The sequence below is a fragment of the Macaca thibetana genome, chromosome 9 (assembly GCF_024542745.1).
Source record: "Macaca thibetana thibetana isolate TM-01 chromosome 9, ASM2454274v1, whole genome shotgun sequence".
NCBI classification, from domain to species: domain Eukaryota; kingdom Metazoa; phylum Chordata; class Mammalia; order Primates; family Cercopithecidae; genus Macaca; species Macaca thibetana.
Window position 1 is genome coordinate 19,547,792 of NC_065586.1, and position 16,954 is coordinate 19,564,745.

Sequence of the window (16,954 nt, forward strand, 5' to 3'; positions counted from 1 at the left end):
GCACTGCAGTTTATGAGTGCAAAAGCAAATGAAAAAGTGGCCAAATCTGGCCCCATAAAATATGCAAAGATGGATACTCTTTGTCACTTTTTCTGCACTCAGAATGCATGTACTTCAGATAAGATACCAGTATTATTTTCTTTACAGAAAGTAAGAAAGCCATTACTGAATAGCTCCATTCTTTGACACTAGTAAGAGACAGTATTTATGCCAGACCCAAACTTATTTACATAAAGATGAGATTATCTTCAGCATGGTCCTATATGAGCACAAATATAATATGTTATAATTTGTTAGCTTCTTTGATATAGTCTACTTTTAAAAGTGGGATCAGAAAAACAGAATACTTGTCATTCATACCCAGCAACAGACACTCTGCAGGTAGTACTATAGAACACATTTTTGTTGTCCGTCTCTTCATCAGTCACCAGTCATGTTTACAGTTCACTTCCAAAGTGTAGGTCATGTTGACACAGCTATTGGGTTAGAGTAAAATAAAGAACTAGTGAAATACAGTTTTCAGAAATAAAATCCCTATTATATTATGTTTTATCTATTTACATGTCGTATGCTTTTTGGCCTGTCAATCAAGTATAATAAAGCCAAGCTTCTGTTTTAAAGATGTCTTCAAGCCTGATCCACACTAAAGATTTGTCAATGTACATTACACATTACTCTTTCTTTCCAACATTATATTCTTTTAAGGTCAGCATTTAATAGGCTTTTGTGAACTCAATCTTTACAGTATCCATAGTGGTCTCACCATGATCAGAATCTGGCCTCACCCACCTTGAGGTTTAAGTCATAAACAGGAATATTAAGGTCGGGCACTGTATAAATGTTGCAGGCTACACATATTTCAATGAATCCTGTTCATGCCTAACTTACATTATGAAAGTATATTATTTTCCAGTTTTGGTTGCTTTGCAACCAGAAATTATTGGCCAGAATTTGTCTGGCTAAATCTAAACTGAAAGTGTTTTTCTAGTCATTTGTGGTAGTAGAGGTTAATAAAGCTTATGCTAAGGAGAAACTATAATTATGATATTCATTCATTTGAAGGAGAATTAGGAAAGGACACTAAAAATGTAAAATTGTAGGATGGGACATTATAAATATAATACTATACATAAAAACACTGACAATGGTGGTGGTGATGATGATGATGATGACGATGATGATGATACAGCTTAATAAAGTTTCAGAAGTATTTAAAAACCAAACAAAACAAATGCAAACACTTCTCAGGCAAGTACTGTGGAGCTACTTCAAGTTTGTTTGTTATTATTGTTTTTATTTTTTAATTGACACATCATAATTGTTCATATTTATGGGGTACAATTTGACGTTTCAGTGCATATGTTTTGTATAATGGTCAAATCAGGGTGGTTAGCTTATCCGTCACCTCATGCATTAATTATTTCTTTGTGGTAAGAACGTTGAAGAGCCTCTCTCCTAGCCATTTTGTAATATACAATATCTTAATATTCACCCATTACCCTACTGTGCAATAGAACACCAAAACTTGTTCCTTCTATCTAATAGTAACTTTGTACCCATTGGCCAACCTCTGCCTGTCCTTTTCCTCCCCTCTCCAGTCACTGGTAAGCACTGTTCTATTCTCTGCTTCTATGATATCAACTTTTGAGGCTTGATAGATTTTCCTGTAGTCCCTGTGCCAGGATTTCAAGATAAAGAGAATAATCTCTTCCCTCTGGGACTTGGTTTGTTGCACAAAATCTTCGGGTGGACTCCTAAGGTGTATATATCTCTTCAAACTATGTGCAAATAATTGTGTATATGCATACTTATCTGGGACAGTACATAAATGCCACGTGATTCAAAGGGGTTCGTATGCCCACAGCATCAAAAACTGCAAGCAGTTGTAGAAATTCTGAGCTAAATAGCTAGTCATTTGACATTTTTGCTCTAACAGGCTTAGGAGTCAGAAGACAGGGTTTAGTTCTAGTTCAGATGCTTCTTTGCTATTAACTCAAGTAAGTTATATGAACCACTTGAGGCCTCACTTTCCTCCTCTGCAAAATGAGGATAATTATGGTATATAAGACACAAGGTTATGAGGACTAAGTGAGATAACACATGTAAAACTCTTAGACCAGTCCCTGACGCATAGTAGGCCTTATATAAATGGTAGTGGTGATGGTGATTATAACCACAAAGGAAGAAAAGGAAGAGAAGAAGAAGAAGATGGAGAGAGCAGTGTCAAGGAAACTAGGTTTCATAGGCAATGCAAATACTCCCCCAATATGGAAAGATGATTGAGAACAATTATTTAATACCTTATACACACCATTCACTAGTATAAAAATGCTAACAAATTTAATTTAACCTTCCTAGCAGTCCTATAAGGAAGTGCTATCATATATATTTCTACATGAAGAATCTTTTTTTTTTTTTTTTTTGAGACGGAGTCTCACTCTGTCACCCAGGCTGGAGTGCAGTGGCGCGATCTCGGCTCACTGCAAGCTCTGCCTCCTGGGTTCACGCCATTCTCCTGCCTCAGCCTCCCGAGTAGCTGGGACTACAGGCGCCCACCACCACACCCGGCTAATGTTTTGTATTTTTAGTAGAGACGGGGTTTCACCATGTTAGTCAGGATGGTCTCGATCTCCTGACCTCGTGATCCGCCCGCCTTGGCCTCCCAAAGTGCTGGGATTACAGGCGTGAGCCACCGTGCCTGGCCTCTACATGAAGAATCTTATACTTAGAGTACCTAGCTCAAAGTCACATAACTCTTACATGACTGAGCCAGGTATCATCAGGGAGCACCAGGATTCACGTGGTATCCATCTTCCCAGAAAACTAGTATATACCACCTGTCACTTCCCTAGTCTCTATGTACATTAAGGGGGAAAAATGGAGGCTTACTTGCAAATTATTTCTATTTAAGCTTAAAAGTTACTATTGTTTTTATATGTGTGTTCCTCTTTGGGATTCAATGTGAAATACCCAGAATGATATTTCTGTGTAACCAGTTGTCAGTTGTATTGGCCTCCAGACACATATTCATAATAACCAACACAAAGGGCTACAAGCCAGAGAGACATTGCTGTGGCTAAAGATTGGAAACCTCTGCTAATGGTAATATTGCCCCATAGATTCCCAGTTCCCATATTGGGAATTATATCTACTTGTCTCCTGGAAATACTCAGCCTCTTCATGGCTAATTAGCCATATCTATCTCCTTCCCCATTTCATTTGCTCTCTGCTTAAAATTGTTTTGAGTAAATCAAAGCTGAAAATACTTGGTGCTGTGTCTTTCTGTATTATGGATAAAGAACCTGGGTCTAAAGCAGAAAGTTATAAAACCTTATCACAGAGACAACCTGTGAGTTTTCTGCCCTGCAAAACAACAGGACTCACCTCTGTTTCCAGTGAACATCTGTGTTCTTTGGACCGTGCTCCACTATACAGCACAAAAATGCATGTTTAGATTCACACAGAATCATTCTGATGTAAAGCAAGCTTATGTTTCATTTTCTGCAATCAATTTAAATATGAACGACCCACCCCAAAATGAGCAGCTCTGCTGTGCTGTTTGTTTTCTGATACTCTGCAGTCTCCAACACTGTTCTCATTTTTCAATAAAACAAAATCCATATTTGAGGAAGACTGAAATTATACCTAAGATCAAAAATCACCATAAAACAGCTTATCTAACAAAGTTTGTACCAATTTATGCTTTATCATATTGGTGGCTATTGTTCAGTCAAATCAGCAAATTGCTTATTTGTAAAGGAGATCCCATGTCCGTTCTGTTCAGTGGAGCATGCCACCAGTCCTGAGGGACGGAGCTCCTTACTCTCATCTTCGGCACGTTACTCCCCTGTTTTATGTAATTAGTTAAATAAGGAGGACTAAGGGAGGGCAAGATGGGAAATACATTCCTGGGAAAACAAACTGCTGATTTTTTTTGAAACCAAAAATGATGCCAGACTCAAGATATATTTCAGTTTTGGTCCTAAACTGCAACTTTCCTCCTTCCTTGCTTTCCTCTTTCTTAATGCCTGCTATTCCTTCTCTAGTGTGCAATGACTGCCTTTATTAGCCCATTCTCACACTGCTATAAAGGCATACCTGAGAATGGGTAGTTTATTTGAAAAAAAGAAAAAAAAAGAAGAGGTTTAATTGGCTCATGGTTCTGCAGGTTAGACAGGATTCTGCTTCTAAGCTGGCTTCAGGAAACTTACAATCATGATGGAAGGCAAAGGCAAAGCAAGCACATACACATGGCTGGCAGGAGAGGGGGAGAGAAGGGGGAAGTGCTAAATACTTTCAAACAACCAGATCTCATGAGAACTCCACCATGAGACAGCACCAGGGGGATGGTGCTAAACTATTAGAAACCACTCCCATGATCCAGTCACCTCCCACTAGGCCCCACATCCAACACTGGGGATCACAGTTTGACATAAGATTTGGATGGGGACACAAAACCAAACCTTATCACTGCTTAACAGTCTGCTCTCTCATGCCACCCTTTCCTTGTTTTACTTCATTATGTATTGCTTACATAAAATTTCTAGTTCTCTATTTTCTCACTATCCTTCATGATTATCATCATTTCTCTGTTCTAGTAAGTGTTTTCTCTGTCTCTGCTAAGATTGGGCTTATCAAAGACAAGGAACATTATCTATGTGACCCTATAGTACCAGAAACAATGATTTCAAAATGACTTGAGGAAAAACTCCAAACAGTGATGCTATCTAAAAGGCAGAGAAAAATATCTGAAGAAAAGCCTCAAATCTATATCTCTACTTCGTATTAAATATTTCATCTGAGGTTGAGACCTGAAAATTCCAATGCCCACAGGTCAGGTCACTTCCACTTGGATGCGCCTTATGCACTTAAAACATAACATTATCTGTTCCTTTAAAAATCTTAATTCCTCATAAATCCCCTTCAGTGAATGAAACCACCAACTAGCCAGTGACCCAGCCAGAAAGGTGGACATTATCCTTGACTCTTCCAAATAGTCACCAAGATGTTTCAATCCTAATATTTAAATATCTCTTAAAAGGTCAACAACTTTCTACCCCCAAACCCATCCTAATCCTTTAATTCAGGCAACCATTATATTTTTGCTAGTTTATTACCAAAAAGACTCTTAATGGGGCTCTCAAATTTTAGGCTTGGTCTTTTTGTTGACTTGATGCACTGCAGCCAGAATTCTAACACATGAAACATGGCACTTCCCTTCTTAAAATCTTGGCTGGGCTGATGTGACCCAAAAACTGTGTGTCTCTGACTTTTTTTTACACTATCTTTGTATTATGAGCAGTTCAACTAGACTGGACTGTCTTCAGTTCCTCCATCATGCTACACCCTCTTCTGTGGCCTCTGGGTCTTTATGCTCACCTTGACACGCACACACTACCACTACTGCCCAAATAAATGGCTACTGATTCTCTCTCGAAAGCTTTTTCTTACTCCCCAAATGTGCTCTTCTTGGTGTTCCCATCACCCTTAGAACATCCATCCCAATATAATAATTTCATTCTGCATTTTAATGCCACACTCACTTTTTAAAATTTTATTTTATTTTATTTTATTTTTTTTGCATCTGGAAGGACAGTAGGAGCAGGGACCATGGTTATGTATCTTTTTAAACTCAACATTTATTAAACTCATACTATGAACTGGTTGTTCTAACAGTCTCACAAACCTATGAGATAATTATTATTTGTTAACCTTGTTTACAGAAAGCAAATAGAGGCACAGAGATGTTAACTACCTTGCCCCATACTACTCAGCTAATAAATTGAGCTGAGATGAGCAACTGGGCTCCTGTGCCCTCAGTCTTAACAACTATACTAAGATGCCTATATTATTTATTAGTATATTTCCAGTGCCCAGCCCAGTGCCAGACATTTTATAGGTGCTCAGAATATATTTATTCGATTAAAATTAAAGACAGGAAATTTTAATCAAGTGTTGGAGTTAAAGTAACCCACGGAGGGAGGACTGGTATCCTGCAAGAGAGGTGTTGAATTATATCCTATAAATATGTACAATTGCAATGTGTCAAGTAAAAACAGAAAGCCTAGGAACAACTTGGGTCTTAACTGAATAGGGGAATTGACAGGGATTGGTGGGTCTAGATGTCTCGTGAGGGTATAAGGAGGCAGTTCATATGAACACAGCATCAGGAGCTAAATGTGCTCACCACTCTCCCAGTAGTTACTCTATGAAGATATTTAGCTTCTTTTTAACCTATTAAGTAAACCACCTTTGAAAATAAATGTTCCTGTTAAACTAGAACTAGGGAGTGACACAAGCAGTGAAATAAGAAGACCAGGGACAAACCTGAGTTATACTGACATCGATCATGGATGCAGAGGTAGGACATCTGCATGCTCATAAGTGAGTGACGTATCAAAGGCTTTTGCCTGCCGTGACATGAGGACTGTTGTGTAGAACTAGAGAAATGTTTCAGTAAACAAAACACTTTATTGTCTTCACAAATATGTCATGCAGACACATTCTAAATAAGTGGAGGATACCCAATCCAGGGGGGAAGTTCTAGTGTTCTAAAGCACTGTGAGATGACTATAGTTAACGATAATATATCATACAGTTTCAAATAGTTCCAAGGAGGATACTGAATGTTCTCAACACAAAGAAACAGTAAATTTATGAGATGATGGATATGCCAACTTCCCTAATCCCCTGATCTGGTCACTATACTATATATGTGTGTGTGTGTGTGTGTGTGTATACATATGTGTGTGTATATATATACGCACACACACAGACTATATATACACACTATATATACACACACACTATATACATACATACATATGTATGTATGTATATATATAGTGTATAGTGACTAGATTTTTTGCTTAAAAAAATTTAAAAAATTTAACAAGTAAATAATTTTTTTAAGTCTTCTCTTTTTGTGGATCATTCAGGCATGTGAAGGGCATGAACACATGCAGGGCAGCAGGGGCCACTGGACAAATTTGAAGGGAGTACAGGAAAGTAACCTACGGAAATTCTTTTGCTTTTTGCAACTGGAAAGGAATTTACTCTCAGAGATTATTAGATTTAATGTCATGACAAATGGTGATATCTTCTCCTCTCTCCTAATACTATTTATAATTAACTGGCATCTTTGTGATGCTTCTTTTTAGAATGTCCATTAAATTACTGCAGAAATGGTGGGACTTGTGTAGTGGAGAAAAATGGTCCTATGTGTCGGTAAGAAGCATTGTTTTTTTTTTACGATTTTTTGAAGCTGGCTTACTTATTTTTCTATAGGCTGCTGTAATAGAGCATCAATTAGTAGGTGGCTAGTAATTGATGTAAAAACAGTGGATAATGGCATATTTACATTTATCTGTCTGAATAAGGTAAAGGAATATCTGAGTACATTTCAGAGAAATATGTGTTATTTATTATGATTGTGTATGTTTTTCATCATTTTATATGTGGAATATATAATTTTAATAATACTATTCCTTGCATTAATATTTCTATCAGGTTTTTAAAAGATTTTTTTCTGATATGAATATCTTTCTATTTCAGATGAACTTTGTGTCTATATTTTCTGTCTTCATTTCAAAGTTCATATTTCTCTTTAACAACAAAGGATGAAATTAATTTATAAATAAAATCATTTGCTTGTGTATGCAGTGGGTATTTAAAGTAAAGTTAAGGTATAGATAAGAAATACATTTGCAGACTCAAAGCAAGAGTAAACAAAAATAGGCCTTGTGATTTCTTTGGGGAGATATTTATATTGCATATCAAAGATGGCTTGATTTCTTCTCTCACCCTTTGGGGAATTGTGCAAAACAGTTTCATGAACTCCAAAGGAAATGACGCATATTTCATTATATTTGTGTTTATGCCTGTATAAGCTAGCAGACCAATGGATATATCACTTTCCTTATTAGAAAACTCATTGAAGGTTGCTACTCAAATCATTACAAAACACACAAAGGTATCTGAAAAACAATGATTAATAGTTGTTTGAGTCCTTATTTCTTTCTGAATCAACACACATAATTTAGAAAAAGTAGTTTATTCCTAAAAAAATAAAAAAATCTACCAATTAAAACAATAGCAAAAATTTTATGATGGACTATATTTAGACACTGCTTTAGTTTAACATTGTTGAAATGTAACTACTAATGAGTTTCTTGGAACTGTTTTCTCTTTCAATGTTTTACATAATTTATTTCTCAGCATGTCAACAGAATTATACTTTTCCCCATGTAAGTTTCTATGGAAATTAATTTATCAGAAACTATTACTTGATGGAGAACAGGATACATAATATTAATTTCTAAAATCTTCTGAAAGAAGTGTGAATTATACCATAAATAATGTTTACTAAATATCAACTGAGTAAATAATATTAATTAATGTCAACTGCTTACAGTAAAGAGGTTTGATTTTTATCCTCTTTAATCCTGACAGTTAGGCCAGAAGACTCCCAGAAAGAGCAAGAAAAGAGCTTTACATTCTTGTCGTGGTCTTAAATAAACGTTAAAAATTAAAATCCAGATGGTGAAGTCCTAAACTTCTCTCAAATGGGAGAACTCGTAGGTGAGGGAAATGAGACAGAGAATCGAGAGAAGAAAGGAAGTCAATGGAGAAAAATGTAGAAAGGAATTTACTGCTAAGAAAGTCAATCAAATGTCCTAAAGTATTATTTTTGATAGCAAATCATACTTTACAAATAGTGAAATAACTATAATGAACATCAGTGCAAACAAATGTTGGAATTAGTGCTGTCTAGAATGTAGGTATGAAAAAATGACTTTTGAAACTTTTTCCGTATTGTAATAGCTTAGCCATTTCATTCAGTTTTCTTTCTTTAAAATTATGAACTAAAAAAGTAATATATGTGGATTGTCATAAGTCTTTTTAAAACATGCAGTAGTGAGTGTATCAGGCAAAAAGTAGAACTCTTGACAGTCAAATCCTAGTCTGTAGTAGTAAGGTTTGTATCCATTTAGATTTGTTTTTCTTTACACAAACATACATACACACAAAATTTTAAATTCTTAGATCCCTTGTATATTATTTTAATCTTTATTTTAGGTTCAGGGTTTATTTTAGGTTCAAAATCTTCCATGACGAGTTTACTTATGTAACAAACCTACATGTGTAGTTTTATTTATTAAAAATTTATTGAGTCATGTATTTATTAACTAAACTTGACATGGGGGATTTTGTACAGATTATTCCATCACCCAGGTACTAAGCCTAGTACTCATTTTTTATTTTGCCTGATCCTCTCTTTCCTCCCACCCTCCATGCTTCAGTAGGCCCCAGTGTCTGTTGTTCCCCTTTGTGCATCCATGTGTTCTCATCATTTAGCTCACACTTACAAGTAAGAACATGTGGTATTTGGTTTTCTGTTCCTGCGTTAGTTTGCTAAAGATAATGGCCTCTGGCTCCGTCCATGTTCCTGCAAAGGACATGATCTAATTCTTTTTTTACGGCTGCATAGTATTCCATGGTGTATATGTACCACATTTCCTTTATCCAGTCTACCATCGATGGGCAGTTAGATTGATTCTTCATTGTTGCTATTGTGAATAGTGCTACAATGAACATATGTGTGGAGGTGCCTTTATGATAGAAAAACTTACATTCCTTTGGGTATATGCCCAGTAATGGGATTGCTGGGTCCAGTGGTAGTTCTGTTTTTAGCTCTTTGAGGAATCACCACACCGCTTTGACAATGGTTGAACTAATTTACACTTTCACCAGCAGTATATAAGTGTTCCTTTTTCCCCACAACCTTGCTAGCATCTGATATTTTTTGACTTTTTAATAATAGCCATTCTGACTGGTGTGAGATGATATGTCACTATGGTTTTGACTTCTATTCTTGTAATGATCAGTAATGTTGGGCTTTTTTCATATGCTTATTGGCTGTGTGTGTATCTTCTTTCAAAAAGTGTCTGTTCATGTCCTTTACTCACTATTTAATGAGGTTGTTTGTTTTCTTCTTGTAAATTTGAAACCCCTCATATTAAAAAGGCACTTTAACCTGGAATTTATAATAAAGTGATAATCTTTACTTTTCACCTTTTCATCTTGGCAGTGTTTAGCGTGGATTGCTCTTTCTCATTACCTGGTTTCTGGGATATCACTGATCATGCCTGTCACTCTCCTTCACCCATTCCTTTTCTTTCCTGTTGTCTAAATATCGGGATGTTAGACGATGCTTGCAGTTTCTGTCCTGTCTGTCTACACTTGCTCACTATCTAATCTTGTCTAGCCTTGGACCTGGGAATAAAATTTGTAGACTTTGCATACAGCTTACCAGCAGACCAGACTCCACATTTAACCAGCGACGTAATGCCAGATCTCATTCAGATTTTATTTGGATATCTCCTAGGCATCGCAAATGTCATGTGTTCTAAAAGACCAGTTTTCTGGACAGGCCATGTTCTTCTATTTCTCTAAGCTTTGGATAAACTGATCCTTCTGTCTAGAACTTTCTCTTTTTTAACCTATTTGCCCAGAGGATGCCTTTTCATCCTTTAGATCCAACATAGGTGACGTTTTTTCTGGGAAGCCGATTCCACCCCAACCAGGGACGGTCGCTTTTTCCTCCTTCTGGCTCCTCTCCTCTCTTGCTTCCCTTTCCACAATATTTTACGAGTATTAGTTTTACAAAACTACCTGTTGAAAATCAGCCCCATCTATCTAAAAAATGCATTTCCAGTAAAATTCTGTTCTTTATGATGATCAGAATTTGTTTTGCCCAAATTTTTGCTAGTTTTCATTTTTAAGGATACCTCCAACAAGTATGGTCATCAAAAAATTGTTAAATATGCTGACTTCTTACAAAGTACACATTATATAAATTAATGAAACGGGAGTGAAAAATGTTTAAATCTAACACAAAAAAGGAACGAAAGGAATAAATAACAATAGCACAACAGATCAGTTGCTTTTCTGAAAGAAACATTGTAAAGTGTAACATTATATATTGACATCATTGCATTGAAAGTTTTTCTAGCTATTAATTCTTATTTATCTTTTGCAAGAATTTGTATTTCTGACCTGATAATTTGTTCAAAATATCAAAACTAAATTACTATCTGACAAATGTGACAACGTGAAAACATCATGGTTAATAAAAAGCATTTCATCCAAATAAAGGCCAGGCGCAGTGGCTCACCCTCATGGTCTCAGTACTTTGGGAGACTGAGGCAGGAGTATTGCTTGAGCCTGGGAGGTAGAGGCTGCAATGAGTTGTGATCGTGCCAGCCTGAGTGACAGAGTGGGTTCCTGTCTCAATAATAATAATAATAATAAATTATTGTTCATATTTTGTGACAGAAAAAAATTAATAATATAATCAAAGACCTTAAAGTATAAAATAGATTAGGATAAAAATATGTCGAGAAGAGAAATCAAAAGGTTAGTTTAAGGAAGAAAGGTACATTTAATTTTTTTTTTAACTTATTTACTAACTTTTATTGTAGGGTCACGGGTACATGTGTAGGTTTGTTATATAAACAAATTATATGTCTCAGAGGTTTGGTGTACAGATTATTTCATCACCCAGGTAATAAGCATAGTACCCAATAGGTAGTAGTTCTATCCTCACCCTCCTCCCACCCTCCACTCTCAAGCAGGCCCTGGTGTCTGTTGTTCCCTTCTTTGTGTTCATGTATATTTGATGTTTAGCTCCCAATTAAAATGTCTAACTATTAAAAACTTTTAGGTATTTTGTATTGAAAGATGGCGCATATTCAATCACCATTGTAATTACATTTTCGACGTCTACATTTAAGAGAGTGATGTCAGTTTCATTTACAGTAACCTGGAAATTATATCTTTTGTAATTTATTAATATTAACCTGAAAAACATTAATTTTGACTTAAAATTAAAGGGACTGTGAAATTTTTCAAAAACTCCTTTGGAGAGTTCATGGGCAAAAATTTTGAAGACCATGGGCCAAGAAAACAAAGGTCATGTCTTCAGTACCTTTTCATGACCAGTCCCTAATGTATACCTGACATTGCAAGAGTTATTTTAGTAGGTGGCTCACAAAATAAATGATGAATGAATGTAAAGTCCTGAAATTTCAAAGAAAAGCATCAATACATTGAAATATATTCTTGAAATGTATTGAAATATGAGAAAATGACCTCACCATAACCCAAACTATCATTCAAAAAAGAATTAGTGGGGGATTTCCTATGTATGCAGCAAGAAGTACTGAGTAAGCATATGATGTGTTCATCATGCTAAAAAGAAATTACTCTCCAATTTATAGGATAGAGCAACTACCAAAAAAAAAATTGTCATCTATTAAAGAAATTCCATTTTACTACAATGACAGAAGAGGGTGCTCTTAAATTAGAAATCTTGTAAACTATCTCAAATTTCATAAATTGAAGGGACAAATGAAATTTTCATTCATACAAGGCCTTTGTTAAAAATAAAATTCAGTTAGAACACTTCCTCTCCCCACCGAAAAAACAACAAAGAAACGTGTAAAAAATAAAATACATTAAGACCTTTAAGTCCAATTCCAGGCTAAATTAAATATTATTTTAAAAAACATACAATTGGGGATATTTGAAAACAAATACATGCAACAATTTAATTTAAAATTTTAAAGTCTAAGTATAAAAATGGGTAAAAAAAAAAACAAAACACACACACACACACACAGTAAGAATCAATTGAACCCAAGGAAATAAATTGGCTGAATTAACTTAATTGCTTGAACCCAGGAAAAAATGAAAGTGAAAAAGTAAAGATTAAATTATCATTTCCAAAGGATGATATATTCAAATATAAATGTATTAAGAAATTTTTAACAAAAGTGGAAAAATAAGGAAATGGAAATTAGATAAAGTAAGGAGAATCAAAGAGAAAGTAATTAAAATGGAAGAAAAAGAACACTCATATGATTGGAGTCCCTAAAGAGGAAAATAAACTAGTAGAACAGAACTCACATTTGAACTATAATTCAAGTAAACTTTTTTCAAAAAATGAAAAGAGACCTGAATTTACATATTGAAAAAGTCAGCAAGTACCTGAAAATTTTAACACAAAACCAAAAACTCTAATGCATAACCTGGGAAAAATATTAAAATTTAAGATACAGAAAAAAATGTTCATGGCCTCTAGGAAAAGAACCAAATAACACAGGAGGACAAGGGATTCGGCTGGCATTAGACTTCTGAAAGCGAAGGAACAAAGAAAACTCTTGTGATTGTCTCCAGAGTTGTGAAAAAGTCTTTGAAAAAATTTAACATCCATTCTTTATATTTTAAAAAGAGGCACTACAGAAAATGTAAATTGATGGATATTTTTTAAGTATGGTAAACTCTGTATTCCCTATTCCTAAATGTGGCACCTTCCTTAAGAGAAAACCATAAAAAGCACTTCCATTAAAATTAGAAACAAAGCAAGTATAACCACTAGTTAAACTGATATTTCATATTGCACTGGAGGTAGTCACCAATAAGAAAAAAATTATCAAGAATTAGAAAAGAAGTTATAATGATGGCATACCTGGAAAACCCTAGAGAATTGATAAAAGTTAATTCAAACAATAAAAACAATTTAGTAAGCAGGTTTGGAGGATATAAAATTAGTATTCTTAGATTAATAGTCTACATACATAGACAAAACTATTAAAAGGAAAAAATGAAAAACAAAACTCTATTCACATTGACAACAAAAAGATAAAATATTAGAAATACATTTAATAAAATAGAAGCAAAGCTATATAATAAAAACAATCCAGAAGAACTTAAACAAGTGGAAAAATATTTCCTTTCCTGGATAGTTGACTTAACATCATAAAGGTGTCACTTCTCCCTAGATAATTCTGTAAGTTTAACACAATCTCAACAAAAAGACCTACAAGCTTTTTGTAGGGGTAAACAATTAGATATTGCATTCATATGGAAAAATAAGTGGAACAATAGCTAGTAAAACACTGAAAAAAACAAAAACCCAAGCTATGAGAATCTGAGTAGCCATGAGAAGCTATGAGAATACCAGTATCAATAGAATAAAGCTTTTATTGTTAAACAGCATTATGCAGGCATTTGAATAGACAATTCAACATTTCAGACAAGTAGAGTAGAAAGTTAAAAAATGAATCCAAGTACATATGAAAACTTAGTAAATGATAAAGATGGCATCTCAAATTTCTGGACAAAGATGAACTTTTTAAAAGGGAGTATTGGGGCAACTAGTTAAGTATTTGGAAAAAGATAAAATTAGAACCATACCTCACACTATATATACACAAAGATAATCTTCACTTAAATCAGAGTTCAGAGTGAAACCATACACACTAAAGAAATACACAGTAAATTTCTTTATATTATGAATGTAGGAAAAAGCTTTATTTCAATGACTCGAATGCAATTGTATTTGAAGACAGATAAAATTAATTATATAAAAATGTATTTTTAAAAACCTTTTTTTATGACAAAAATTACCACCATAAGCAATATCAAAAGATAAGTGGAAATCTGAGAGAAAATACTTACGCTGCATGTGTCAGAAAAAGGACAAATATCCCTAATACATAAAGAACTATTTTAATATACAGAGAAAGCCCAAATATCACAGAGAAGAAAGAGATAAAAAATTAATTTTAAAATGTAGAGAATGATGCTTGTATTTATCAATGTTCTCCAGAGAACCAGAACTAATAGGATATACATAGATATATAAGCAAAGATTTATGATGAGAATTGGCTCCTGTAGTTATGAAGGCTGAGAAATCCCACAACATGCCATCTGCAAGCTGAAGAACCAGGAAATACAGTGATGTAATTCAGTCCCAGTTTGAAGGACTAAGAACCAGAGAAGCCAATGCTCTAACTCCCAGTCCAAGGCTGTAGACCTGAGAACTGGGGATGGATGTTGTACATCCCAAATCCCAAGGCTGACAACCAAGACCTCTGATGTCTAAGAGCAGCAAGATGGTTGTCCCATCTCAAGAAGGAACCAGTTCCCCCTCCCTTCATCTTTTTATTCTATTTGGGCTCTCAATAGGTTGCATGAAACCTCCCCTCACTGGTGAAGGTGAATCATTTTTACCCAGTCTACTGATTCAAATGCTAATCTCTTCTGGAAACATCCTCACAGACACACTCAGAAATAATATTTTACCAGCTATCTGGGCATCCCTTAGCTCAGTTAAAACATAAAATTAACCATCACAATGCATAAACATATGAAAAAAGATTCATTTATTTAAAAAAGCAAATTACAACAATGCTAAGATGTCATTTCTCACTTCTTGAGTAAGCAACATATTCTGATAGCAAAGATATGAAGAAACACACACTTTGCTAATTGCTAATGCGAATTGGTGTAATTCTCATGGAGGTGAATTTGGTAGTCTCTAACAAAACTACATATTCATTTACTTTGGGACCTAACAATTCCATTTATAGAATTTATTCTGTAGGCGCACAGTTCTGACACTATGAAAATCCATGTCCATAAGGCCTCTGTCACTTTTATAATTTCAAAATATTGGAAACATCCTAAATGCCCACAGATGAATAATCTATTATATGATATACCCATACCATGGAATGCAAGGGGAACATAGAACAGTTAAGAAGCTTTCCTTGGGCCAGGTATAGAAAAGTTATTTTCTGGGCCAAGCTAAAGGAAAATGAAAAAAATATAGTTATCATCACTGAAACTGTTCTGTAGCTTTTTTTCATTTGACTCAAATTTTAAAATAACCTAAAAAGTGTGTTATTATTGATAATTACATGTCAAGCACCACCTAAGTGTTTGACATGCCTATGCTCATGACATAAACCTGTAGAACAGGTAATAGTACGTGTAATTCAGCAGTTAAGATGAGGGACATTTTGGCTGGGCACGGTGACTCACACCTATAATCCCACCACTTTGGGAGGCCAAGGCAGGTGGATCACTTGAGATCGGGAGTTTGGGACCAGCCTGGCCAACATAGTGAAATTCCATCTCTACTAAAAATACAAAAATTAGTTGGGGTTGATGGCACATGCCTATAATTTTAGCTGCTTTGGAGATTAAGGCAGGAGAATCACCTGAACCCAGGAGGTGGAGGTTGCAGTGAGCTGAGATCGCACCACTGCACTTCATACTCCAGCCTGGGTGACGGAGTGAGACTGTTTCAAAAAAAGAAAAAAAAAAAAAAAAAAGATGGGGAACATTTAGATGAGGCTGAGCACAGTGGCTCACACCTGTAATCCTAGCACTTTGGAGGCAGAAGTGGAAGGATTGCTTGAGCCCAGGCTTTAGTGAGCTATAATGGCATTGTTGCACTTTAGCTTGTGTGACTGAATGAGATCCTATTTTAAAAAGAGAGAGAGAGAGAGAAAGAAAGAGAGAGAGAGATGAGACATGGTGAAATTAAGTACTTCTCGCAGAGACAAAAAACAAAACAGTTGCTTGAGTCCAGATTCAAACCTAGTTCTTTGGCCACGATCTATGCTCAACCCTTATGGATGCTACCTCTTTGGAGATCTGACTAGATGGCTTATGATTCTAGGGTTGCATGATACTATGAGTACAAATTTGAATAAAATGCCTTAAAGAAATTATAAAACTTAGCTTTATTTGCATTTGGCTCTTTCCTTTTCTTTAACACGCTGTGCAGTTTTGTTCCTATGAGAATTCATATTGCCTATTTTATGCTTTCCCACCTTGACTAACTGAAAAACTCCAGATTCATCCTTTACTTCCCAGTTAATGTAGAATCTCCTCTCTAGAACATTCCCTGAACCCACAGGCATATAGATCATATCCTGTGTGCAGTGCAGTGTACAATAAAGGAAAGAGATATGATTCTAAAAACGGACAGACCCAGGTTTGGGTATGAGCTCCACTGCTAACTAACTCTATGACTTTAAAAAATTACCTAACCTCTCACTAAGGCAGAGGATGAAAATGGACATTTGCTTAAAACTA

General features: G+C 35.2%; 1 protein-coding gene across 2 annotated transcripts in view; it reads left to right on the top strand.

The window, feature by feature from the left end:
- MALRD1 (MAM and LDL receptor class A domain containing 1) overlaps positions 1–16,954 on the top strand; it is a 930,868-nt gene that overhangs the window by 811,256 nt on the left and 102,658 nt on the right. For both annotated transcript variants that reach the window (XM_050804020.1, XM_050804021.1), the window contains exon 36: positions 7,161–7,227. In XM_050804020.1, coding sequence (XP_050659977.1) covers positions 7,161–7,227 — 67 coding nt within the window. The remainder of the gene's footprint in view (positions 1–7,160; positions 7,228–16,954) is intronic.